Source organism: Macrotis lagotis, chromosome X, assembly GCF_037893015.1.
Source record: "Macrotis lagotis isolate mMagLag1 chromosome X, bilby.v1.9.chrom.fasta, whole genome shotgun sequence".
NCBI lineage: Eukaryota > Metazoa > Chordata > Mammalia > Peramelemorphia > Peramelidae > Macrotis > Macrotis lagotis.
Genome location: NC_133666.1, coordinates 33,765,110 through 33,792,572, shown reverse-complemented (window position 1 = coordinate 33,792,572; position 27,463 = coordinate 33,765,110). Strand labels below are relative to the sequence as shown.

The 27,463-nt window shown below is 37.1% G+C and overlaps 1 protein-coding gene across 3 annotated transcripts in view; it reads left to right on the top strand.

Annotated features, from left to right (window-relative positions):
* Window positions 1-27,463, top strand: part of FGF13 (fibroblast growth factor 13) — a 517,188-nt gene that overhangs the window by 392,243 nt on the left and 97,482 nt on the right. For 2 of the 3 annotated variants that reach the window (XM_074202175.1, XM_074202173.1), the window contains 2 exons: window positions 2,546-2,656; window positions 9,145-9,248. In XM_074202175.1, the coding sequence (XP_074058276.1) occupies window positions 2,546-2,656; window positions 9,145-9,248 (215 nt within the window). Of the gene's footprint in view, window positions 1-224; window positions 412-2,545; window positions 2,657-9,144; window positions 9,249-27,463 lie in introns of those variants that run through there. The other variant, XM_074202174.1, reaches the window with a different exon arrangement.

Here is a 27,463-nt window from a genome sequence, read left to right as displayed (position 1 = left end):
GGAGGAGTCCCAGCTCGTCCAGGGTGCGGGGCAGCGCGGCCAGCTCGCGGCTCGTTCCGCTCTGAGCCCTCGAGTCCGAGGCGCCAGGAAGGAGCAGCCGGGCAGGCGGCGGCGGCCGCGGCGGTCCCGGCGGCGGCGCGAAAGCCGAGGCGGGCGGGAGCGGCGGCGGCGGCAGCAGCAGCAGGGGGGGACCGGGCGGCAGCGAAGTGCTGGGGCTAGTGGCCATGGCGGCTGCGATCGCCAGTTCCCTGATCAGGCAGAAGAGGCAAGCCCGCGAGCGCGAGAAGTCCAATGCCTGCAAGTGTGTCAGCAGCCCCAGCAAAAGCAAGGGCAGCTGCGACAAAAACAAGTTGAACGTCTTCTCCCGGGTCAAACTCTTTGGCTCCAAGAAGAGGCGGAGGAGAAGACCAGGTCTGGGCAGCTTGGCTTGCTTCTGGCCCCTTCCCCCGATCCCCCACCCCCACCCCCGTGGGCAGCTCAGCCTGGAAAGTGTGTGTGTGCGTGTGTGTGTGTGTGTGTGTGTGTCTGTGTGTCTGTGTGTCTGTGTGTCTGTGTGTGTGCGCGCGCGCGTGTTGGGGGGGGTCTGTTTTGGTTTGGTGTGTTTTTCGTTTTGTTTTTCGGTTTTTGGCGTCGCCAGTCGGTGCGGTGCGCGGGGTGTGTGTGTTGCGTGTGTGTGCGTGGGAAGGCGATGCGTGCCTGGCCTCCTTCGTGACAGTTTCATGTTTGCTGCAGTGCAACTGTTGGTGGGGGGGGGGGAGAGGGGAAGAGGGGAGGGGGAGAAGGAGAAGGAGAGGAGACATGGCGGGGGAGGGGGAGAAGGAAGGAGGAGAGAAAGCAACAGAGCCCAAGCCAGAGGTCAGCAGCAAAGGAGGCAGGCAGACTCCTTCCTGCAACATACATGCGCATCACATGTATGGCTAACAGGGCAGGGCTGGCATGTGAATGGCACAGACATTTCAGGATGACAGCTAGGTCTCGGCCACATAGCCCACGCTCTGCCCCCATCCGCACTACATTGCTTATAAGAAAATCAGGGGGAATCCCTCTTGCCCCCTATTCTAAAGTGTTTCTGATCCTTTGCCTGCTATCTCACATCCCAGGAGGCAGGGATTTCCCTTGCTTGGGTGCTGGGTTTCTTTTTATCCTGTGGCAATGTCTTGAGGCTCAGCTGTGGTGCAGCTTTGAAATCCTTGCCCAGGCCCCCCCCACCCCCACATTCTGCATGTCTCTTAGCACAGAGCTAGCTCATTAAGCTGAGTAATAATTGAAGACTGAAGACGGGGAAGAGGAAGGAAACCTTGATTACCTCCTTGTCCTGCTAAGGAGAAGACCTGAAATTGGCCAGTTGGGGTGCCTCTGTCCAGTCCCAGGGGTAGAAATAGCCTGGAAACCATCTTCAGGGGTTGCAGGCAGTGGGGGGGAGGACAAGTGATCTTGGCATGTCTCTTGATGTTAAAGGGAAGGTGTCGAGCCTTGGCGCAGCAAGTCTTTTCTATCTTTTCTATCAAGTCGGAACCAAAAGAAGTTCACTGGACCGTTTGCTTTCTGTTAACAAGTGTAAACATTATTACAGAAAAAGCTACTATCAATCTCCTGCCATTTCTGTACTTGTATCTTCTACATGCATATGCAGATCTGAATACATAAGAAATGGGAAGTGAAACATGTTAGTGTCATATAAGTCAGCATGAACATATGATATTGCTGACATGTCTGCACACTCAAAAAGCAGATTTGGGTTCTTGTGATTTTTATGATTAAATCAGGATGAATTTGGAGTGAAGCCTATTGCATAATCATCTTACTCTTGAATAAGGCTATCGGGATGTGCTATTTTGTGAGATTAAGTTTGAAAATGATTTATGAAATCATGTTGTACCCAGGAAAAAAAAAACCCTGCATCACTGCATCTTTTGACATGTTAAGTAATAATAGACAGGGACCTCTGAGAAGAATGTTTAAATTTTAAATTGATAACTGCCTGCATTCTTCCCTCTCTCCTTTTCCTCTTCTGTTGTGCCTAAGTTCCACTGAAATGGCAAATCCTTTGATTCCTAAGGGGTTGTGTGCCTGAGCTCTTTTTTTTTTGTTTATTTGAATTGAAGTCATGGGGCAGGAAATCTCAATGCGTATGTCTTTTGATCTCTGATTGGCAACCAGCTCTAAATTATCTTTGTGGTCCTTCTTTTCTTCCCCTATGAGAAATTGCACCTTCTTAATAAAAAGGTGGAATGCGCCATTTGCCAGCACATCCGTAATCTACAATAAGCTAGGGAGGTGCTTTTTAAGGCTTGTGACACAGTGTTCAAATTGTAGACACTATAAGCAGCTTTGATGTTCTCATGTATATTACAGTATCGAAAACCATATTTAATCATGTTACAGATTGATTTGGAAACTTGTCGATTTTCATCTTCAGCAGGACGCCTCTACAGTTCTGTCATTAACTGAAACAGAATGTTCTAGAACTACCCTGTGAAATCAGGGAGGATGCAAGTCCATGTTCACATATTTACAATTAACCTGATGATTGTTTTATTTACAGAGCCCCAACTTAAGGGTATAGTTACAAAGCTGTACAGCAGACAAGGATACCACCTGCAGCTGCAGGCAGATGGAACAGTTGATGGGACAAAAGAAGAAGACAGTACCTACAGTAAGTGCCTATAGAATGAATAAATAGCCTACCCTGGTGTATTTGGTGAAATATTGTTCATTCCCCCCCTGACCCCCATAAACTCACTTTGCCATTTCCTGACATGGATGCCTACAACAGTCTCACTCTAGGGTTCTATTTTTTAAATATATTTTACTAAAAAGGAATCAGGGGACATACACAAATAGACGCACACAGACACACACGCATACACACAAACAATTAAAACAATGACCTATAGGAAATAACGTTGACACCCTCCGAAAAGCAATCCAAATGTCATCTCCATGGCAATCTCGATAGGTTTATGGCTGTCCTTTGGATTTTATTACATTTTCCCCACAGAAAATTTACTCACCCACACACTGAGCCTGAAATAGAATGTTTTCTCCCCCCCCCTTAAGAAGGGTCTGATCCTAAGAGAGTAGAGTTGTTACATGTCATGAAAAATCATCATTTCTTCAGAGCAGTCCCATTTTTTCTTTTGATAACTCATACACTAATTGAGATCTGACAACTTGAGAGATCTTAGACAGATAATGCAATTTAGCTTCTTCTTCTTTCTCAACCAGGATTTAATGAAAGACCAAGATGGTGATTAAAATGATAAACCAAAGGGAAATATTTCAAAAATGACATTGTTCACTATCATATATAACACCTGAAACTGTGGTTCTGAGAACTTACATTATCCTTAATTAGATGTGCTTTCCTTTACATGGGATGAAAGTAAAAACAATCACAGGCAGTGAATGGTCTTATTTAAATGATTATGATTTCTATCATGCTATTATCTATCAGACTCATTAAATTAGCTACAACATTAATATAATGTGGTCTCGGAACATACAGTGTATTTTTCTCAATTTGTACTGCTTTAGAAATGCTTGGTAAACATCAAGGTTGGTTAAGAATATAGCCCAGAAGAACAGACAGCATTTTTCTGTTCTCAGCTATCAACTGCTCAACCTCATCTTTAGAGCGGCATTGCCCCTTGTCGGCAAACCTATAGGGAAGGGTCCCAGTATAAGGTGTTAATAAGTCCTTTAGTGATGTCTCCTGAGCAGATGCCCGAGAGCATACTGCAGAGAGATCTGCCATCACCTACCCTCAAAGAAACCTCTTCTGGGGTTGGGGATGAGAAAAATCCTTAATGACCACTTGAGTGACTGCTTTGCAGCAAACTGCATTATTGTCGTATATCTTAAGAGTATGTATGACCAGCAGAATTCTAGTGAACATCCCTTAATTTACACGTTCCTGCCATTTGCACCACTGCCCAGTTCTCTGCAAAGTGTAAAGTTGAGTTTTAGTTTGATCCTATCATGATCATCAGTAAAATAATGCCATAAGACTATGTCTTCTTTTATCGAACTTGATTGGAGAACTTGTGTCCTTTGGAATGGCATATCAGGTTGTATGAGAAAATCAGGACCTTTGGCAGCAGAAAGGGAGACTCATTCGTATTTTAGATATTAGTTGACCACACCCAACCTTACGGTCTCACCCAGTTTCATCTTCAGCACCTTGTCTAGTTCCCTTATTGAAGATGATTTATTCTGCATCCAGTGTTCACTTATATGTTTTATAAAAAAAAAAAAAAATTTAAAACTTGGAATAATCTTTTTGAAGATGCATTTGAAGACTGATAAACCTAATTCATCCATAGCACATTTTATTCTTTTCTTTTCTAGATATTGTAGCTATGTTTATGCAGTTGGTCCAAGTCCATTCCTGCCTAGATTTGCTGTGGGATTTTAACCAAATGCATCAGGTTTATATGATACCATTTGTGTTGTTCAATTCCCCAATACATTTACCCTCTTTTCTTTCTTCCTCTTTCTCGCTTCATTTTTCTCTTTCCCTTTCTTTCTTTCTTCATTATCTTTAATTTTGATCATTGAAGGAATTTCCATGGAACATTTTTGACAATTGTATTATAAAAACTACCTAATGCCCCAGCTCACTCTTTTTTAGGCCTGTTGAAGCTATCGGCAGCTGTCCAACCAGGTAGTAGCTATTGGCACATCATGATGCAGCACCTTGAACATCTCAGAGGAACCAGCACCAAGATAAGAATAAAATGTGTTGGTCATAGTACTGATTGCCAAAGCAAACAGAGGCTAAGGGATCTAAGCTCCCAGGATCTCCATTTAATTTTTAAAGGCTATTTTGTGCCCTAAATGATCCTTAAGAAAAAATATAATTAAATGATAAAAAAATAAAAATGCTTTCTACTCAATCTCGTTCTTTTTCTTCAGAAAGGGCAGGAATGATATAGAATTATGGAATTATTCCTTGAAATATTTAGAACTTTCTCTTCATTAGTTTTTTAAAGTGCCTCAAGCAAATACATAGCTCTCTTTCTATAACTGTTTTATTAATATAGTCTGTAATTAATAAGCACTTATGAAATTTTCTCTAGTTTTTTTTCTTTTTTACTATCTTACTGAGATCTTTAATTTTGATTGCTTTCATGTTGTTGGTCATTCTGACATGCCAGACAAGGGCATGACTGAGCAAATTGTGTTCCTCACACTTGCCCGAATCTTTATTTATTTCTCAGATACGTGTGGGCATCATACGTTGAAGCTTCCATAACATAGATTCATTACAGTGGTAAATATCAGTCCAATAAAATTCTCATGAGAACATCAGCCTTTATAAATTATGTATTTTCCCCCTGAAAAGGAAGAGATAATAGACAGTTCATGGAAACTACTTTAGTGTAACAGCTTTGGAAGCAATGATGGCTATTTTTTTTTCTCAGAAGAATGTTTTGTACTCCCTTTGAAAGTTCAAGAATACATCTGTTTTAAAGTTATGAGGACACCACGTTTGTTGAACCTGGTCATCATTTCCCACCTGTTTGAAGAGATTTTTATTATTTCCTGCCTTCAAGAAATTGGCCAATTTAGCCAAACTGAGAAGCACTAGAATGCATTGAGTTCTGTAGGATGATAAGCTATTTTTATAGAGACAGTGCTGTTTCTGTAGCTCACATGAAGCTAAACTACTATCTCCAAAATGAGAGAGATTTGCTTTCTTTTCATAACAAGAAATCAGAGAGAACAGGTATTTCATAGACTAACTTTCCATTCCAGTCTATGATTCAAGCCAGCAAAGAGAATTAAGAGATTTAATGGATTCATCTTGGGTTCATAAATAAAAGGTACTAGCTTTTGTTGCTAGTATGCTTGAATTCATGTCATATTCTCATGAAGAAGGGTTCCTCTCTTACAAAAAGAGCATGGAGGAAGATGTTGATTCTCTGCCTCCCACCCGAGATGCTCAATTTTGCATTTCGATCCAGACTAGCCAGCCTCTTTATTTTAAAAAGGGCTTTTAACCAGCTAAGCCCAATTAGTGTCTATCCCTAGAAGAAAACAATGACAAAGGGAGAATTTTAATAAGCTCTTCATTTTTCTTTTGTTGTTGTTGACTCATTTTTTGTTGAGTTTTCATGGAAATTGGTGTTAATGGGTAAAAAAGAAATACAGAGTCATCTATTTCATTTAGGGTTCAGTTCATTACCCTGTTTTGTAGATCATCATCTTCTCTGGATTTTTCTCTCCAGTTTTGCCTCTCATTAAAACTTGAATCAGAAAGTAGGGGAGATTAAGAGGTAAAAATCCATTATGCCCATTTTTGTGCTTACAAATAGAGATAGGAGAAATAAGAAGGTTTTGGCTAGCCAACAAAATTGGAGAGACAGCCTTTGTCGTTGTGTCACTGTCACCTATGGCAATATGTAAATTGGATGTTGACATACTTTTTAGTAAGGTAGACCTTAGCTCCTAGTGTGGGTGGGCTGGGGAAAATTGATTAGGTCCTCAATATTTTGTAAACATGGCACCTTTAAATAATATAATTATCTTTCTAGTGATAAAATTCTATGTCATTTTCCTTTGGCATTAGTGATCATCAGTCAACAACTCCACAAGGGACCAGCATCCCATTATATAACATATGCACATATCTGATATAAAGCAAGCCTCAGGGATGTGTGTTGCTTTGTCAAATATAGCATGAGCTACTGGCTTACAAGCTGTGTCGCACATAACAGAAGGGCACCGCTTTTAATATGAGTAGTGAATGGGGTGCCATCAGTGACATGTGGTGTGAATGCTTATATTTTGAACTGTACAATATGTCCTAACTCCTCATTGGTTACACCCTGAATTTAAGTGAACGATCCAACAGAGATTCACCCAAGGAAATCCCTTTGTTTTTGCTAATGTCTTCTGTCAGTGTACTCCAGTTATCAGGACTGGGGATGTTGGGGCAGTATGTATGCAAAGACAGGAGAAGCCAGGGTGACTCCACACTTCTGTACACTCACAGTAACTATCTCTGTTAAGGAGCACTGTCTGACCAACGTCAACAAATATCCACGGTGAGAGGAAATCAATAACGCTGGTCCGTAATGTCTTGAAAAGAAGGTGCACAGACTGCCTCCAAAAGATTCTCTTGCAGGCACTATGTTTTAAAAATGTACTGTTTTATTTTTATTCACAGTGTGGGAGTGAGTAGACAGCTGGTAGGGGGAGGACGCCCACCGGTTTCCTTCAGTGAGTGGTATGCGATTGTGAACAGAGTCTGGGTGTAGGTTTCACACAGTGAAACCTACTAACGGTGAAACACAATGTGGGCCTCTTTCTCACCAGCTGCCTGCCCGCTTGCTCCTACTCTGCAAGTAAAAATAAAATAAACCCAACTGGAGCCCAGTGTTTCTAGTAGAAATAAAGGTAATATATCTATGACCTTTGCTGCTGACCAATGGTAAGGCTCCGGGTAAACAATCCTTGCCTGTTTAAAGATCTGAGTCCTTTAAGGAAGACTATCCTTGGCATATTTCAGGGAAAATGGCATTTTAAATGGCTGCAAATAGGCAATTTTAAAAATAAAAAGTTGGGATTATACTATTCCAAAGGGTGCTAAATGCTATTTTACCAGACTTACAGTGTTTCCCTGATGGTCTCCTTGAATTCCTACAGTGGGCCTAGACAGATGTTTGGACTGTGCTCTGTATGTTTTTAAGATAGTTCAGGATTATGTATTTGTATGGAACCCTCACATAAGCACGGTGGTCTGTCGTCTCCCTTTGGTATTTCTCCCAGGTCTCCTATGGCTCCTAGTTTTATTTGGCTCTTGACCATTATAAAAGAAAAGCATCAAATTAAATCTGTAGTCATATTTATTTTCCCCTACTTATCGATCAACACCCCCTCTTCCTCAAACACCTTCATTTGCAAGATTCTTTAAGGATACAAAATCTTCAAACATCTCTGTGTGACACAAAACACAAATGTGTGTACAATTTCCCTACTTTTAAAATTGAATATAAAACTAACAATTATATCTGCGTGTATATACGTATAAATAGATATTTTAATATGTCAGAAAATAGTTATCAATCATATTTGTTGAGGTAATGAGAGAAAGCAAAGGAAAAATACAAAATGGAAGAAAGGCAGACTGAAGTTGAGGAAAGGAGGCCAGAAAGATGTAGGAAAAGGAGAGGAAGAGAGACATAGAGCCTCATTTGGTTCTGAGATCTGTTAGTAGATGGTAAGCCACATATCTACACTGTAGGGCATCAAGGTATGTTGCCTTGTACTCAGTAATTCCCTAATAGATGAAACCAGCCTTCTCTATCTTGGCAAACAGCTTGTCTACTTTTATTTTCAAACTTCAAAATTTAATTTTGAAATAGAGCTTTATTTTCCAATGGAATTATGAGGGTGTTAGATATCTTTAACAAAATGAGGAACTTTAGAAATTGAATTTCAAAGAGGTGGTCAGTGATCTATCTATGAATGAAAGTCCTTTTTACATCCTTTTTCATATCTACTCATCTTTCTTTAGAGATTAAGGCAGCTTAATTCCATAATACTGAAGCCTATATTAGAAACCAATTTATGTCATTGTTCTAAGCCTTTGACTACTCCCCCAAACCAGTAGCAGGTTTGAGATATAATTGTATTCTAGTGAAGTAATTATCGAATGGGTCCAAACTAAAACTAAACCAGTAGCCATTAAAGGGAGTTTTTAAAGCCTGGGAAATGCCTCTCCGTAGAGCCTAGGAAAATTCTTCACCCTCACCTTGGAGATGTCAAAAAAGAGCTTTTTGGACTGCATACTTCAGTTATATTGAATAGATACTGCTTAGGTTTTCTTTTTTAGTACATATGGAAATTAAATATTCTAATTTCTACCAGAGGGTTTTCCAGTTTTCCCAACATTTTTCTCCTTCCCCCAGTTAGAGTTCCTGGGTTTATAGAAAATTATAAGGTATTTTTGTTCCCTTTTTGGGAAGAGAAAAGCAATACTTGCTAATAGGAAACAATATGAATTTAAATGTCCTCAACAGGTGCATCTTTCCTAAGGGGAAAAAAAGCATCTATGTATAGTGAAGATGCACTATTTTTTTCTCATTTGTGTGAAAATCATGGTCGTAATATTTTGTTTTTTTTTCCCCGTCTCAGCTCTGTTTAACCTCATACCTGTGGGGTTACGAGTGGTGGCCATCCAAGGAGTTCAAACAAAATTATACCTGGCAATGAACAGCGAGGGATACCTGTACCCATCGGTAAGTTGTATCATGTTTAATATATATGAGAATGATGAGAAGATCAGAGGTGGAGGGGACCTTAGAGAAAACCTAGGTGAATTCCTTTATTTTGCAATTAAAGAAACCAAGTCCCAGAGAGGATAAATTCATTTGCTTCAGGTTACACAGGTTGGAGCAAAATTCAAACCCAGATCCTCTGGCTCCAAATTCAGTTCTCTTGCAATCATTCCATGCTTGGTCAAATAAATTTAAGATATGTCCTTTGACTGCTTTTGCTCTGGTGTTTCCCACTATCGTTGGCAGCTGGATGACCTCTTAGAGGGAAGCTGCATTAGGTAAAGGTTGAACTAGCTGAGCTCTAGAAGTTCGTGTCAGATACAGCATTAAAAGTGCTCATTGGCACTGCAGGGAAAATTGGCCTTGATAGAAATTGAACGTTTGTATAGATAAATGAGCTTCATGGGAAAATCATCTACACATCAACATTAATCATTTGAAGCTTACACTGTTTCTCCTAAATTGATGAGATAGCATCCTTGCATTCAGCTTCGCTTTAGTCCTTAATGCACTGAACACTAGGGAAAGTCACAGTTTCACTGTTCTCTCAATTTCTGGACTTGTAAAGCTGAGCCAGTTTCTGTTTATTCCTTTAGAAGTGAATAGGATTCCCCTCCCCCTCTGATTGCCTCCAGGGCATATTATTCTGATGCTTAATTTGCTCTCCCTGATTCAAGTTGAATGCCATGGACCTCTTCTTCATTAGTGTTCAGTACTCTGTCTTCCCCTCCAATAACTCTGTCTTCCCATCTCAACTCCTCCATCAAGACCAGTGTTGTCTTCTTCTCAGTGTTCATATTGGTGGGGGGTGGGGTGGAGAGGGAATAGGGGATTCTTTTTAAATTTACTAAAGATTGAAACAAAAAGTCCCTCTGACATGCATAATGAGGCCCAGGAGGCTTTTTGTCCATTTTGGTGAGGAGTTGTAGCCATTGCACTTGGCAGCAAAAACCATATAGCAAATATTGACCGAAAAGAAGTCCTGGGCAAAATGTCACCATTCCGATCCTAAATTCGAGAATCTACAGCATAGGGCAACAGATGGTTTATGGAAGACAAATAACACAGTGCTGGCACTGTGTAAATGCTAGCCATTGTTGCTTTTGTTATTATATTATTATTATTATTATTGATAAGATGTCACTGTGACTTTAGATATCTCTGAAATGACAAAGAAATTAAATCCTCCATTGTGCCTTAATACTTTCCTCTGATACAACATGAAAAATTTCTAATTTTCCAATCAGAAATATATGGTGACTTCAGTGTCCTAAATTGTTTACTTCATTTGAGTTCCCTAGAATTCATGGAAATGTTCCAATTCATTGAAAAGGGGAAAAAAAGCCATGCTTTTGTTTTTTCCCCTAAACCTTAGCAAAAAAAAAAAAAACAAAAAACAGCCATTGGCATGGTCCCATGATCCCTATGAATATATTTTACTAAGCAAGGGTAGGAGTCTATAGCAGACTTCCAAAATATGTCTCTTTGTTTTAAAAGGTTTAAGAAGTCCTCAAAATGGGAGGGGGGGGGGGGATGGTCTATTCTGTGGTATTTGTGTGTTTCCTTAAGGCCAATTAGCCTTATAATAACAGGTTTTAGCTCTCCTCACTTTGATGGACTGGATTCCTAACCGGACCTGAAAATAGGTACGTATTTTTGATAATGCAGCAACTTCTTCCTGAAACATATTCAGGATCCATGTGCAAATGAAATGCTCTAGACTTGGTTCTGAGAAATAAACCTCAGCAGGTAGAGAAACACACTTTTAGGAATGGGAGATAAGGTTCCCCAATACAATTAAAGTCCAATAGTGTGTAGGGGGGATAGAGAAGTAGGAGGAGGAGAAGGGGAAATCAAGAGATCTACCTAGCAACTTCTAGATTTGTAAGAAAGTGGCTCTCAATGAAATTTGGTCAAACGATTGAAAGTGGAAACAGAGAGAAATATCACACAGGAAGATTGGAGACTCCAGTCTTTAGCACAGCATCTGGCATATAGTAGGTGTTTCATAAATGCTTATTCTCTCTCTCCCTTTTTCCCTCCCTCCCTGTCTCCTCATTTAAGAATGTTTCTAAGCTAACCCTAGTGATTAGTGATTCACACAGAACATAGAGATCCCTGAGAGTTTCAGTCAGTTTAGGGAATCTGAATTCTAAAATGGGTTAAAAAGAGAAACTAGAAATAATGGGGCAAGTGCTCAGTCCATGAGATGATTTTGAGGACAGCAGAGCCCTCTGTTCTCTGCTGCCCCATCATAACCTAGAGCACCAGTATAGAGAGACCATACATTTGAGTCAGTACCCTTGTGGTAATCTAGACGAGAGAGAGAGAGAGAGAGAGAGAGAGAGAGAGAGAGAGAGAGAGAGAGAGAGAGAGAGAGAGAGAGAGAGAGAGAGTTAGTTGAGCAACAGTTCTCTTTGCAGAAAGGTGGTTTCCTTGATGAATACTAGCTTCAGGAGGAGTAGAGGCTAGTTATTAGAAAAGTCTTCCAGAACATGGATTTTAGAAGAAACAGGAGCATTTTCCCAAGAAAGATTAGGTAACTTTTTTATAGATTTTTGAAATAAGATAGAAAACCAATGAGATACATTCACTTCTCAAAGGCAGGGGAGGAAAGAATGTGTTAGATCACTCAGTAGATCAGTGAGCATTTATTAAACACTTCCTATTTGATAGATGCTGTGCTGGGCAGTAGGACTACAAAAGCAAAAATGAAACAGCCTCTGTTCTGAAGAGGCTTACATTGTACATGTATCATATGTTCACAGGCAATTAAACATGAAATATATACAAGGTGCACATTTCCTTCCATCCTTGTGACTGAATTAAGCCTCAGTGGCCCTTCGGTTTCACTAAAGGTTCAAGCTGAAAAATCTCTGTGGGCTGTTTTGATCTAGTGATTAGCAATCATTTATAACGCAAAAGGCATTATTAAAAAAAACTAGTGCTAAAGTAAATTTAATTGGAATTGTTCCCTTCTTCTTTTAGTTACATATATTATCCTTTAATTCCTCTTAGAAATGATTCCAAATTTTTTGGTTTGGAAAACAAAAAATAATGAAAGTGCATTAGACTTGGTGTTGAGAATCTTGGTTTTGAATTCTGCCTCTGACCCTGACTAGGAAGTCATTAATCCTCTAATTGCCATTTTTTTTAATTTGTAAAATGGGGGTGATCATAATAGCATTAGCACTTACCTCACAGGGTCATTGTATTTTGTTAAATAAATTCAGGAGTTCTGTATAAGTAAAATAAGCAAAGCATCTTTTAATTTAAACCTCCCAAATTTGATCTCTTGACTAAAGCTTAGAGTACCAAAGCACTTCTAAATTATTTTAGCATAATTTATTTTAAGCATGAATGGGTTAAGATAGTGTCAATATTGGTTTTGTTGAAAGATGATAGATTTCCACTTTACATTTTAGGCTACTGCTAAGAGTTGTTTATGCATCTTCTCACGATCCAGTCAAAGGTTAGTTTAGTGCATATAAATTGAGAGAAAAGAGTTGCTTTTACCTACATTCCACCCCCACCCTCCATCCACACCAGCACAAAACATTCTGAATTAGTGGTTGGTTTCCTAAAATCAAAAACTCATCAGACTGAGTTTATTCAATTAAAAGTAGATGTAATTACTTTTGACAACAATGCAATACCAATAACACAAATGTGATCAACATCTCAACCTATAACATCTGAGTTGATCTCCAAAAGATAGGATGATTTTCACTGGAAGACAGTTTTATTCTCTATTTGTGTCCATCTTTCAATTAAAAGTTGAGAGATGCAACCAACCTCTAATGGATAGAGCAATTCAATAAAGTACTTTTCCAAGAAAGGAGTACTACTCCTCAATATACACTTGGAATGAAGTTCTCCTAACAGCTGAAGTTGGCCCATGATATGAAAGAATGATGATACAATTAATTGTTCAGTCACTGATCCATCTTCCATGTGGAATTATGGTTCTCATGAACTGAATTGAAGGAGAATGTCCTTTCTGGAGAATTGGAAGATCATAGATGGTCAAAGCTATCTTTTAGAGATTTGATAACATTTCTATATTTATGTTTTCAAAGTACCATGGTATAGAGCATTACAATAGGCAACCATACCAAACATGTGAAAACATTGTAGAATGTTCTAAAGAAACAGATGCAAACAAGTTGTGCTAAGACTTTCTTAGTGCTTTACAGTTGAGATGATCTCATTTGATGCTCCTATCAATCCTGTGAGTTAATGATATTCCTAGATATGGAAGTTGCCTTTTTTCAGAGGGGTTTTCAATATCAGCCCCATTTTATCAATTAGGAAAACAGATTTTGAGCCGGGAAGGAACTCATTCATTGACTTAAGCGGCAGAGCAAACTCATTTCTTTCAACTCCAAATCCATTGTACTTGTAACTATTTATCATAGTAAGAACTAGTGTTCTTACTAAGTGCTAAAGCAGATTAGATAACCAATGTATTCCCAGATGGATGAAAAAGTGAACTTTTTCCTCCCCACAGTTCTTTAGGACTCAGCACGAACTAACATTTTCTTACATGTCACCTCAATTGAGCAATCAGGCAAAATGTATTACTTAATGGGTTGATTATGATATCTCAGTAGGAAAAGGATGATTGTCCATTCGTTGATGGTCTCAGAACCAAGTCTAGTAATTGATATTTGATATTAATGCTTTCTTTCAGGAATATTCTACAAAAGTTTTCTATTGCCCAGTTGTGTTATTTTATCCTTGGCCATAACCAGCTTGTGTTTCTACTTGTAAGCAAAGTCATTTGGATTCCAGTGATAGAAATTCTCTTAAAGGTGGTTAGTCCTAGTCTCTGCAATTGAAAAATACCCTTATTTATCCCTTGATTACCCTTAGGCCATTAAAAACAACAAAAGCAGCTTCATTTATTGTGGGTTTTAGAGTGTTTTTTTTTACTTTGATCTCTGGATTCTTAAATCCCCCCCGATATTTTCTTGTTGCCTTGGGGGACAGACTTGCTGTAGGTTCAAGTGACAGGGAGAAACGTTGAAGGGCTCAAAGATTCAGTAATTAGTTGTCATTCCTTATTGTATTTGCTTTCATCCATAATGATTAATGAAGACTTTCTATCACATAAAAGGACTCAAATGTGTTTCAGAATCTTTCATCTTACCTTTGACACTTCATCATCAGTATCTCTTGAATGGTTCACAGGTTGTACCCAAGCCCATGAGTGTTTCTTGGACTGTTTCTCTAGGGTTTTACAGCTTAGTAATCAGTCTCTGCATATTATCTTCTTTGATTCTCACAACTCTGAAATAATAAAGATAACAATAGTTCTAATTTACATACCTCTGAAAATAAACATGCTTATTGTAGTTATCTTAAGGGTAGAACCTTACCTCTGATTATATTCACTTTATCCTATATAGAACTTTCTATGTTGTCTCCCTCATTAGATTGTGAGCTCTTTGAGGGCCAGTTGTCTTTTGCTTTTCTTTGAATCCCTAATATTTAACATTGTGCCTAACATGTAGTAGTTGCTTAATAAATGTCTTTTTACTGACTGATCCAGGACTGCCTGAATAATAAATATTCACTTTTAGAAAAAAAACAAGGTAATTTCCATTTGGAGAATAACTAGGTCTTAATTTTATGATCCAAAGGAAGGACTACAGTATATACAAAGTCTTTCTATTTGCCTTTGGATTGGATCATCCTAAATCTATTTGATCTTACATTTCCTGAATGGAGGAAATTTGTTGTGGTGGAAAGCTTATGATCCTGTAATGTACAAATCTGAGGTTAATTGTGCAAATAGCATTATGTCCATTTAACAGGTGTGAAAACTGAAGGTTAGGAAAATTAGTTTGATGTTGCCCAAGGGCATAATGCATAACAATGGTGGACCAGAATACAAATGAACCTAGGTGAATCAGTATCTCAACAAATTCACCTAATAGTCAATTAAAAGCTTAGATTAAGCATATCACCTGTACAAATAAGTAAACTGAGGTAGTCACTCACATGTAAAGTAGCAGAGAAAGCAAAATCTCATCTTCTGCTGACTTTACTCCCCTGGTGATTAATCAATTGTTAGTGAAGAGAAGATGATGAACTCACTAGTTACCGATTTATTTAGTTCTTGAATTTAAGATCTGATTACAAGTGGTGAGATTTCACACTTTTACTTTGTTTTATAGCTAAGGGAAAAGGTAGCATGAACCTTTGGGAACCCGAATTTCCACTCTGTAAAAATGAAAGAATTGGACTAGATGGTATCTAGTTACCTTCCAGTTATAAATTGTCTTATATGATAAGTTAGTATTCAATATGATAGCCACTCATCCAATGCCTTCACTTGGGTCATAGTCTCTCCTAAACTAAGATAAATAAGAGAGCCTTGTGTATCCTCATTCCCAGAGATTGGACTGCTTCCTACCTGTACTGTTCATTATTTCTTATGCTTCCTGAAACCTTGAGTTAATTCATATATTTAAGCTCTCAGAACTACTATTGTATGTTCCTATCACTTTGAAAAGTTCATTTCATTTGTTTTGTATGACTGCACATGTATAATCTATACGAAATTGCTTGCTCCCTTGGGGCAGGGGTAGGGAAAGGAGATGGGGAGAGAATTTAGAATTCAAAATTTTCATAAATGAACATTAAAAATTGTTTTTGCATGTAATAGAAAAATAAAATATTAAGGATGTAAAAAAATAAATGGTTAAAAAATGAAAGAATGAAAAAGTTTTCAGATGATCAGCTAAGCTATATAATTTTGCAGGTTCAGTCTTTCACCATGCTTTTCTTTACACTTAAAAATTCTTCATGTTTTAAGGTATACTCCAGTTTTCTTCATAATTCAATATCGTATTGATGAAATGATAAAGTAAACACATTACTATAATTTGCTCTTAGCTTGTGAAAGTCCAAAGCCTCATGGTCATTTTATAGTCTCAAGATTGCTTTTCAAAAGATCCCCTAGAAATGAAGGTTTATTGAAGATGATAATTTTATCTAAAAAGTTACTTGAAATTATACAAAGTAAAAAAATCATTATTTTTACAATGCATTTCTGAATAGTTTTTAAATCTCGAATGGTAGTTTCAGTGGTGGAAGAAACTCTCCTTGAGAAAATTCTACCAGTGCATATTGATACCTGCTGTGCAACTTACAGTCTTGAGAGTGGCCCATGGGATATCACTTTAAAAATACAACTTATAGAAAGTGGAATTTTTGGAGGGGAATGGAAGGCAGAGAGAAAACTAGGAAATCAAGCAATGGAGATAGGGATTATACTCACCCAAGGAAAATAATTTTAATATAGTCAAAGGACTTTTGGTTTTGGGGAGAAGGTGATATAGACCTATTAATATTAACATAGAAATGATTTGAATTTTGTTGAAGGAAGTTTTGAAAACACAAAAAGAAACAAGGAAGAAATGACGGTTTTGCAAAAAAGATCAATGTGGCCACTCAGGGAACTCTCTGACAAACGTTTTTTTTTAAAAAAACTATATTTTCAAGAGTAAGTAACAATAAATAAATCAATCAATCAAAAGTGTGATAATATAGTTTATAATTATGATGTAAGTAATTCTGAAGCCTAGACTGAACTGAGATTGTTTAGGAATAGAAGAGATAAGCCAAATTAAGAGTGTTTATTAAAAATTATATTGAAGATATTACTGTAATGCAATATATATATATATATAATATATATATAAACTTTCCTCATGAACACTTTAAGTCATAAATTTTATTGCATGTTTGGTACATTTCTTGATGGAAGTGGAAGTTTTCATTCTTTATGAAAGGAATCAAGTTTAAAATTGAGTCTGAAAATCTTTGCATTTGTATATATGTATCCAATCTAACTGAAAATGCTTTTTTCTGATGTTCCAGTTGGAAAATTTACCAAGATACATACTTATATGGGATTGGGGGAAGTCTAGGTCCTCTGTTGAAAGAATGACTGAGTATGCTAATTTCTCGGAAATCAAAGACATACTAATTATCATCTACATACATTAAGATTGGCTCTGTACTCGACTTCAGAGGCCAAGTTGAAAAAGGATTCAAATGACAGGTCATAGGGCACAAATTTTAAGAGTGTCTCATGGCTTTGACTCAGGAGATAATTGAAATTGCAAGGGAAAATTAGTCTTTTGGAGCTAGGAAAAAGATTCACTGGCAGGAGCAACTGAGGGAATTGGTTCAAGTGAAACCCAATTAAAAAGGTTTTCATAATTTAAAGAAAAAAAAAACAAGTCAATCTTATTTTCAGTACTGTATTGCAACTGTAGTATTTAGCTAATTAGAAATTCTTAAAAGAATACAAAATATTAAATATAGTTCCTTATCAACTGTGAATATCTCTGGAGGATGCTGTTGCTACTTATCTGGTATTGGCTAATGGCCTTATGGAAAAGAACAAAGGAAATTCTTTAGTCATGTATTATTCGAATGCATATTATTGAAACTATTACTTTTGTTTCTAACTTCTAATATGCATAATTTTGGCTGAGATCTTGCTCAAATTCTTCCTGCCTGTTAAAATTTTCTTTTCTTTTATTCCAGTTACATGTAAACATTATTTTTGAAATTTTTTTTTATAATTTTGAGTTCTAAATTCTTCCCTTCCCCTCTTCTTGAGAAGGCAAGTAATTTTATATAGATTATACATGTGCAGTCATGCAAAGTATAATTTCCATATTAACCATGCTGTGAAAGAAAATACAGACCAAAAAAATGAAAAAAGATAGTTTAGAAAAGTATGCTTTATAGTCTCCGTCAGACTCCCTTAAGTTCTTTCTCTGGAGGTGGATAACATTTTCCATTATAAGTCCTTCAGATTTTTCTTGAATCATTGTATTGCTGAAACTGGTTAAATCAGTCATAGCTGACCATTGTACAATATTGCTGTTATTGTATGCAGTGTTCTTCTGGTTCTGTTCACTTGACAATATTGCTGTTATTGTATGCAGTGTTCTTCTGGTTCTGTTCACTTGGTTTTGCATCAGTTCATATAAGTCTTCCTGCGTTTTTCTAAAAGAATCCTGCTCATCATTTCTTTATAGCACAATAGTTTTCCATTACAATTATATACCACAACAATTTCAGCCACTTCCTAATTAATGAGTATTGCTCTATTTTTAATTCCTTGCTACTTCCAAAAGATATGTACCCTTTTTAATGACTCAGTTCTCTACTTATTTGAAAAATGAGTCTTTATCAAAGAAACTTGTAAAAAAATGTTTTCTCAGTTTTCTGCTTTTCTTCTAATATTGGTTACATTGGTTTGTGCAAATGCTTTTTAATTTAATATGATTAAAATTATACATTTTACTTCCCATAATGCTTTCTATTTCTTGGTCATAAATTTTTCTCTTATCTATAGATCTGACAGGTAAAATATTCCATGCTCCCCTAATTTGCTTATATCACCCTTTATGCTTAAATTATGTATGAATCTTGACCTTATCTTAGTATATGGTGTGAGATGATAGTGTATAACTTGTTTCTGCTGAACTGCTTTCCAGTTTTTCTAGCAATTTTCTGACAAATACTGAATTATTTTTCCAGAAATGTGCATCTTTACATTTATTCACCCATTAGATTACTATTATGGGACCTCATCATTACATGAAGACATAACTACAAATGAAAGTAAAATGAACCCTAAGATTTGGGATGTGTCTGCCTATACAGTTGACTGCAGCAATGATCTTTTTGATTTAAGTGGAAAAAGAAAATCATAGTTTCCTTAGTTAACATTAATATTTGTAGAATGCCTACTGTCATAGATCATCAGTTTAAAATAATCTTAGAGATCATCAAATCCAGGTTCTCACTGTGCACAGGAGAAAATTCAGGCCAAGGAGGAAAGTGGTTGTCTGTAATTTCACATAGTCACTTCAACCCAGGTTTTCTGACTAACTCTGATTTGTGTCTCATCATTAGAATGTTTGTAATTGAAGTAGTGAGATTCCTAGACAAATTTTTTTGGTGTTTTGGAAGAATAATGTTGAGAAAGTCAGAGTCATGACAGTAAGAATAGCATAGTCAGTACTATTTCATAAGCATGTTAGGATGATAATGTATTTTTGTTTTGTTTTCATCTTTTTTATAACCCAATCTTCTAAAAGTTTATAGAGAGCCCTTTGGTAAAACAGTGAGAGATAATTTTTTTTTTTTGCCAGGAAACTGGGACTTGGAAATATACCATTGCTTTACAGAGAAAAGAAATTAGCCAACTAGGCTGTTTGCTAGGACTTGACTAATTGGAGAGAATTGCAGCCAGTGCACCAGGATTATGGCAAAGCAGGAGCTCGAGAAAGTTAGCAGGGACCTAGACAGGGTCAGAAGACACAGTGAGGAGGGCAGGAATTGAATATCTCTTTAAAATGTCCCTTTAAGACACCCCTGACATGCCTCTCCTTAAATATCTCTGATAGATGATGATTCTCTCTCTTCCACTTTTTTTTAACTTATTCTACTTTCAGAGAACTTCTCTTGTTAGGACTTTTGCCTTCTGGTGACCAGAAATTTGCCCCTATGTAATTTACACCCATTTTCCCTAGTTTTATTCTCTTTCCCAAACCAAACCAAACAAATCCCTCCTTGCATAGTAGCTTTTTCAACACTATTGGAGGAAATGCTTTAACAAGTTGGAAAAGTCAGGAATGAACTGCTTTTCTCAACCTCATTCAGACCACCAAGGAGAACAAATATTTGAAGTGGAACTGTTGAGTAATTTTCAGGGAAGTGATCCCTCTGTCTTAGAATTTGTGATAGAAGATACACAGCAGATATCAGAGATTGAGACAGAAAGGAGAGGTGCAATACAATGATCTGAAACAGGCTAAGCCCACAGGTCATGAAAGGTCTTCAAGTTCAAATTCTGGAATTCAATACAGAAGTAGTTTCAATGGGAAAGAAATGGAGGAATTATCTAAAAAGACCAACGTAGGTGCACAGGGACCTTATTAACAAACTAAGATTTGTAAAAGACATCTACTTGAAAGGGCAAGTAACAGAAGACAGTGTCATAGTTGTATATAAATAGCATCAGGAGTGTTAAAACTCATGATAAACTGAGGCTGACAATGAATAGAAAGGGCAACAGAAAGGGATGTTTTTAAGAGCTATATTAAACAAAAGAGAAAGCCCAAAGACAAAGAAGGTTGTTCATGGTAGATGGAAGGATAATGGATAATGGATGATGGAGAGGAGATAGAATTACTTAACTCTTATTTTGCTTCTTTTTTCTCTGCCAGGAATAATCTTAAGATTAGAAAGAATAGAAAAAAAAATTGCTAACAGGGAATTGAAATCTATGATCAAGAAAGGAATAATAAGAGCACATGGATTCCCTTGATGAGTTCAGATCCTAACACCTAGACAAACTGCATTCCAGAGTATTGAAAGTGCTAGTAGAATATCAGTAATTCCTTCTTTTAAATTTTTATTTAATTTTTTCCAGTTATATGTAAAATACTTTTCGACATTCTTTTTTTGGTAAGAATTTGAGTTTCATATTTTTCTTCCTCCCTCCTTTCTCTCCCTCCTCCCTATGACAGATTATACATGTACAATCATGTTAAACATATTTCCATATTAATCATATTGTAAAAGAAGAATCAGCACAAAAGGAAAAAAATATGAGAAAGAAAAAACATACTACAAATTTTAAAAAGTGAAAATAATGTGCTTTGATCTGCATTTATGTCCCATAGTTCTTTCTGTGGATGTGAATATTTTCTAATGTCAGTAATCTCTGAAAGTTCATGGAAAATAGGAGAAATGACACGTGATTGGAGATTGTCTCAGTTTGCAAGGAAGGAACAATAATAGATATTGTAAAATATAGACAAGGAAGCCTGGCTTTGATTACTGCTAAAATTCTGGAAATTTAGTGCATATTTCAAGGGGGAAGCAGTCATCCCAGAGAGCCAACATCAAGAACAACTAACACAAGAACAACACTTTCTCTTTTAATAGGATTATTTTATTGGTAGATGGAGGAGTTCTTTAGTGTTTAACAAATTTGATCTAGTCTTTAAAACATTTCTTTTGTCAGAGATGGAGAGAGGTGAAATACCTAATGATGGAATTAGGTAAATTTGGAACTAATTAAATGACTTAAGTTAGAAGTTATTGATACATTTGTGCTTACTTTTGTACCCTTTGACATTTTTATCAGTGGATTTAAAAAACACAGTTAGCATGCTTATCTAATTGTAAGATGGCATAACACTAAGATCGAGACATATTAACATGTTGAACCAAATCTAATCAGATGAAATTTCAGGCTCCAATAGCTAGGATCTATCAGAGACAGTCTTAGAACCTAGAACTTCTGACCTTGAAGGCAACTCTATATCTACTCTTCCAGTGGCCTGCCTACATTGTAATAAGTACTGCAGTAGTAGACTTGGGTTTAAAATCAAATATCCGAGGAAGATAGGTGAAAGTTCATCTAACACCTGGAATCTTAGCAAACTGAGTGAAACATGAGTGAACTTTGTGATATGACATTTTCAAGAAGTATATATTATACATAATACATATATATGTATAACAATTGTAGGCTAAATTATGAGGCATATCATCCAAAGTGAAAGAGATGATGGTCCGACTGTTGTCTATTCTGTTCAGACGATATCGAAAGTATATCAAATTTGGGAGGTCTGCAGAAGAGAACACTTAGGAAAGAGAGTCACTACCTGGATAACGTTGAGCAAGTGATTTTACCTCATTAGCATTCAGTTTCCTAATTTATAAAATGAAGGGCTTGGTTGAGAAACCTTCTAGCTTTCAATGTATGATCTTATATTACTGTATCATAACTGTCTTTTTGTATTTGAAAGTCTGTTTAGTAGAAGTAGTAGTAGTAGTAGTAGTAGCAGCAGCAGCAGCAGCAGTAGAAGTAGTATAAATATTGAGCTATAAATTTTGCAAAGTTTTTTTTACAAACATGATCTCATTTGATCCTTACAACCACCATAGGAGTTAACTGTTATTATTATCCACTTTTTACAGATGTGGAAAATGAGGCAGACAAAGATTAAGTGACTTGCCTCACATAGCTAATAAGTGTCTATGATCATATTTGAACTCAGGCCTAAATGAATCCATCCTTAGGACTGAACTTGTTCTTTGCCCCACAAAGTAGAATTCAGAAGAATGGTAGAAGTACATAGAGACAGATTTAAAGCTAGTCCATTATCAGATGGGCTATATGGAAAGGTATTATGGGTAAACTTCATTGAAGGTCTTCCTTCAAACCAGAAGCCTAGAAGATGATACATGAAAGATGCTGCAAAGGGGATTGTGGTTCTGGCCTCAGATGGGCCAGATGACTTGCAAAGTGTTTTCTCACTCAGATGCTCCCTAATTCCCTGACCATTCAAATACATTTTAGACCTTGTTGGATGGTCATTGAACTTTTCTTAATTAGAAACTTCAAATTTTATTTGTGTGTACTAAAATCTCAGAATAGTAATGAATTTTGCTGAAGGCTGAAAAATAAACATTTTAGAAACTTTACTCATTTGGGTTTGATAGAGACCTAATCAAGAAACTAACATCCCCCCCCCCCCCCACCACAACCTGCTTAAAGAATTACAGGGACAAGAGGGAAAGAGGATTGGAAGTTCATGAGGCAGATAAATAGAAATGAGTGTTTTTGCTCCCATGTGATCTTTGAACCTGTTGATGCTATTGATGTGTTGGGGATTTTTTCTTAGAGAATATTCGCAGATGAGAAAATTGAAAGGATACCCCAGTTATTTGAAAAATCTTAGACTTTACATTTACCTTCTAGTCATTATAATGGAAAAAATACAATTATTTCTTGACTGTATATTATAACAGAGGCTATTATAGCAGGGGGTTATCATTAAAGGCCACTGATATAAAAGTATGAATTGTTAGCCCAGAGCATCAAATTTGAGAGTACCATATGTATTGAGCAAAATGGGACAAGTCACTTCCCCTCTCTAGACCTCAGTTTCCTCATTTGCAAAATAAAGACGTAATAAGATGATCTCTGAATTGCTGTTTATTTCTAACATTCTGTGATTCCATAAAATGACATTTTTCAGGAGAGGTAATTTTTTTAAAATATCAAAATGGTAGTGCCCATTAGTGTAACTAAAGCAAAAGAGGTGGCATTTTAACATCTTAACACGCTGTTTCTTTGTTCATTTGAATACCTTTAATCAAGGTTACGAACAAGCATGTTGCATCTGTCTTAGCCATGTTCAGGGCAAACGTCTATGCAAAAAAGCAATTTCATTATATATTAGGATTCAGACTGAATTTTATAATACTAGAAGTGAAATGTTTATTCCTAGGAAGCGCTGGACATTCCCTCTTAAGCACAGCTGCATAGCTCCATTGGTTTTCTAGTGGAACAGGTGAAGAATAATATTATCACACATGTTAATGAAAGTTTGAGAAGTATAAAACTTTGCCAAACCCATGACCTTTCCATAGAATACCTTATTCTAGAATTGCTCCTTAGGTAAATTGTATTAGGCATATAGTATGAACTCAATAAATGCTTGATGAATGATTGAAAATGAGCAGAAATGAACCATGTTACTTCATGATGAGTATCCATTACAGTAAACATCAATAAAATACCTAATGTTTCATAAATATTTTCAAGTTGAACATAACATTAGTCATAGTTCCCATTCCTATGGGATATCAATACATACAGAACAGAGAGTGGGGTGGCTAGGTGGTGCAGTGGATAGAGCACCGGTCCTGGAATCAGGAGTACCTGAGTTCAAATCCAGCCTCAGACACTTAATAATTACCTAGTTGTGTGACCTTGGGCAAGCCACTTAACCCCATTGCCTTGCAAAAACTAAAAAAAAAAGATACAAACAGAACAGAGACCTGTGTCAGTGATTTAAACAGACTTAAATCTGTTGGTAGTGTGATGGCTCTGTAATTGCATTGATATGGCTTCTCCCAGTGGTTTAGGTCATAATTCAACCATATCTCATCCTGTGGATTACTTGTCCACATCCTACAGCCCTTCCTTTAAAGTCAGTATGTTATGAGACTTCTAGATTGCTTGATATTGTGTAGTTATCCAGAGAAGGTGCAGGATTGGCCTTAAGTCATCCCTAATTCTTGCTACATTTTTGACCTATCTCCTTTTCCAGGCATATATGTCTCTTGTGGTATCTTCAAACAGTTTTCCACTGGCAATATTTTGTAGCCTAATTGTAACCAGTATGGAACTCTCCTTTATTTTCTGGGTGAACTGAAAATTTAAATCTTTGGATACCATAGTGTTACATGATTCATAGCATATCTTTGACCATCATATGTTTATCTATTGACCTTTGATTACTAACAATTTTAAATCTTTGGACATTGGTATATTCTGTGATTAACAGCTATATTGTCTCCCCAGAAGAATATAGGTGTTATAAAAGGAAGAAGTATGAGGTTCTTTAAAACATGGAATAATTCCTCAAATACAAGCAATCTGACTTGTTTTCTTTCCCCTCTTCAATTTTGGGCCCAGCTCATTGGCCATTTTTACCAACTGGGCAACATAGAGGGACACATACACCAGTTCTGAAGGCTGGTCTTTCCATTTTCCAGAATGCCATTGGCTAGACAGTAGGCAGCTATTCATTGGTCATTCATTTGGCTTTTCCTATATGGCTTGTCAGCCTGGACTCTTTTGCATGACTGTGAATCTCATATAGGAAGCTTTACACTATCCCAGAGTTTGATGTCTTCCAGCACTGGTACTATCTGAGATACCTCATCATCTCTAGTGGAAACCCTTTTGCCCTCTGTAGTAGAATTACTCTTTGACCATGGCCAACATCTACATAAGGAAAATGTCCTCTTGCTTGTGTTCCTGTTAATATAATTTGTGAACTGTGAAAGATCTGTTTTTGAACAAATTTCTGCTTGTGTCATCAGTATAATAAGAATAGTTCACCTTTCCACAGGACTTTAAGGTTTATAAAGTATTTTTTTACAACTACAACCTGTGTAAAGATGATTAGTGAGCTCCATTTTACAGAGGAGAAAACTGAGGTTCATAGCTATTAAGTATAAAACATAGAAAATCCTCCACATGACAGCAGAGTTTTTTTCACAAAGAAACAGAAGTACCATAGAAACAGTGCTTTGTTGAGAAAATTACAAGAACTCTCTAAAATGAATAATGCTGTAGAGTAAGCCTTTCTTAATTTCCCACCCACAGAGCAGTTACTCACTCTAACAAAAATATGGGGCTGTGGGCTGTTGGCATTGAAGAGGAGGAAGGGGAGAACTTAGCTGGCATCTTCACAAGCTAAACACCAGTTGCCCTTCAGTTCTCCCAGATACCTCCTCTCCCCTAGCTCCCCAAACCATCCTCTAAAATCTCATAGCCTCATGTACACAAGATATAGAGGAGTTAAGCTGGGACTTGGAGGAAAAAGGAAAGAGATTTCATGTGTGACTTCTCTCTTTCCTTTCACCATTTATCCTTGCCAGCACATTGACTTTTTGCTTTTTGGGAGCCTGGGATTCCTACAAAATAGCAGTGGAATTTCTAATCATAGCTTCACATTAGCACAATTAAATTAGATAAACCTATTTGACTGTTTTGAGCTTTCCTGATGGGACCTTACCAGTTAGATTAGATCTTGCATATGACTGTATGCAAGGCCAGACTGGGATGGTGTCAATCCATATACAAGAAGGGTTCTTGAACACAGTGTACAAAGCGTTCTTTGATTCCTATTTCAAGGTCTACTTGGACCATGCAGATATAATTAAAAAAAAATTCAAGGCATGAAACCCCATGATCTCATCTGTATCCTTCTCAGCTGTATAGACAAAGATATTGACTGGAGGAGTCTCTAATTCTGTCTTTTCTCTCCCCTCTTCCCCCATGATATAATTTTACATGGAAAAGAATTCCTGTCAACTTGAGTAGTCCGTCATTGATAGAGGCAATTCTTCATGCTATGTTTCTGTTTATTAATGCAAGATAGGTGAGCTTGCTCCTTTTGGGCATGGGCATGAAGCATTAGAGTGTATGCTTTCTGGGTCCATCATCTCTTCCTTAGTGGTCTCTTATGTAAGCTGATATGGAATGTTCCCAGCATGGCCTCCATCTCAGCTTACTTTCAGGCTCTTATTCAGCTTGGCTTGGAGCCAAGTATTACAGAAAATAAGATAAGATATGAGAAGTACACTTATTAAAGCTATTTGTTATATCTATACTCTTAGCATGCATATTCATCCCCAGAGGGCAAAAGTTAGCAAATTTATTAATTGTGTTTCTCTGTATACTTTTTCCCCCAATCCAATTATTTGGTTAAATAAAAGGTTTGGTTAAGATGATAGACCATTAGTGTTTGGAAAGCAGAAATTTAGTCTAGTGGAAGGAATTCAAATTCTTCTTGGCTTGGCCATTAACTTGTCTCCTTGGACCTTATTTCTTCACCTATAAAATCAGGGTTTTCCTAATTATTCCACTTATAAAAGATGGGGAACATATGACTAGATGGTGGTTTATATGAAAAAGACTTGGGAGTTTGGGCAAACTGCAAGGCAAACTCAACATCATCAGTATGGTGTGTTAGCAAAGAGTTAGTGTTCATTAGGCAATGTAGAGAGAGGTATACTGGCCCCAAGAAGGGAATTTGGAGTCCCCCTGTCAAACAATATCTCATAATTGTGCACTATTCTGGGCACAACATTTTCAAAAAGATATTGATGAGCTAGAAAGCTTCTTGAGGAAGTCAGCCAGGATGGTGAAGGAGGCTTGAATCTACCATCAAATGATCTGTTGTAAAAGCTAGGGCCATTAAATCTGGAGAAAGGAGCAATGGGGAGGCAGGGCATAGGAACTATGTCATAAGAATAAAATCAAAGAACATTGCAGATCTCAAAATGCTTTATGCTAACTATTTTAATTGTTATTTGAAAGGGTGTCATGTGGAGGAAGGATTCCCTTATTGTCTTTGACTCCAGCCTCTTTTTTAGAGCTAGAACCAGAGAGACTATAGCATGCACTTCCTGATAATTAGGACTGTCCAAAAGTAGAATACACTGCCTAAAGTCAAGTGCAAACTCATCAAGGTCAAGGAATGGATCATCTTTTGCCTGTGTATCCCCAATACCTAACTCTGTGCCTCATACCCAGAAGGAAC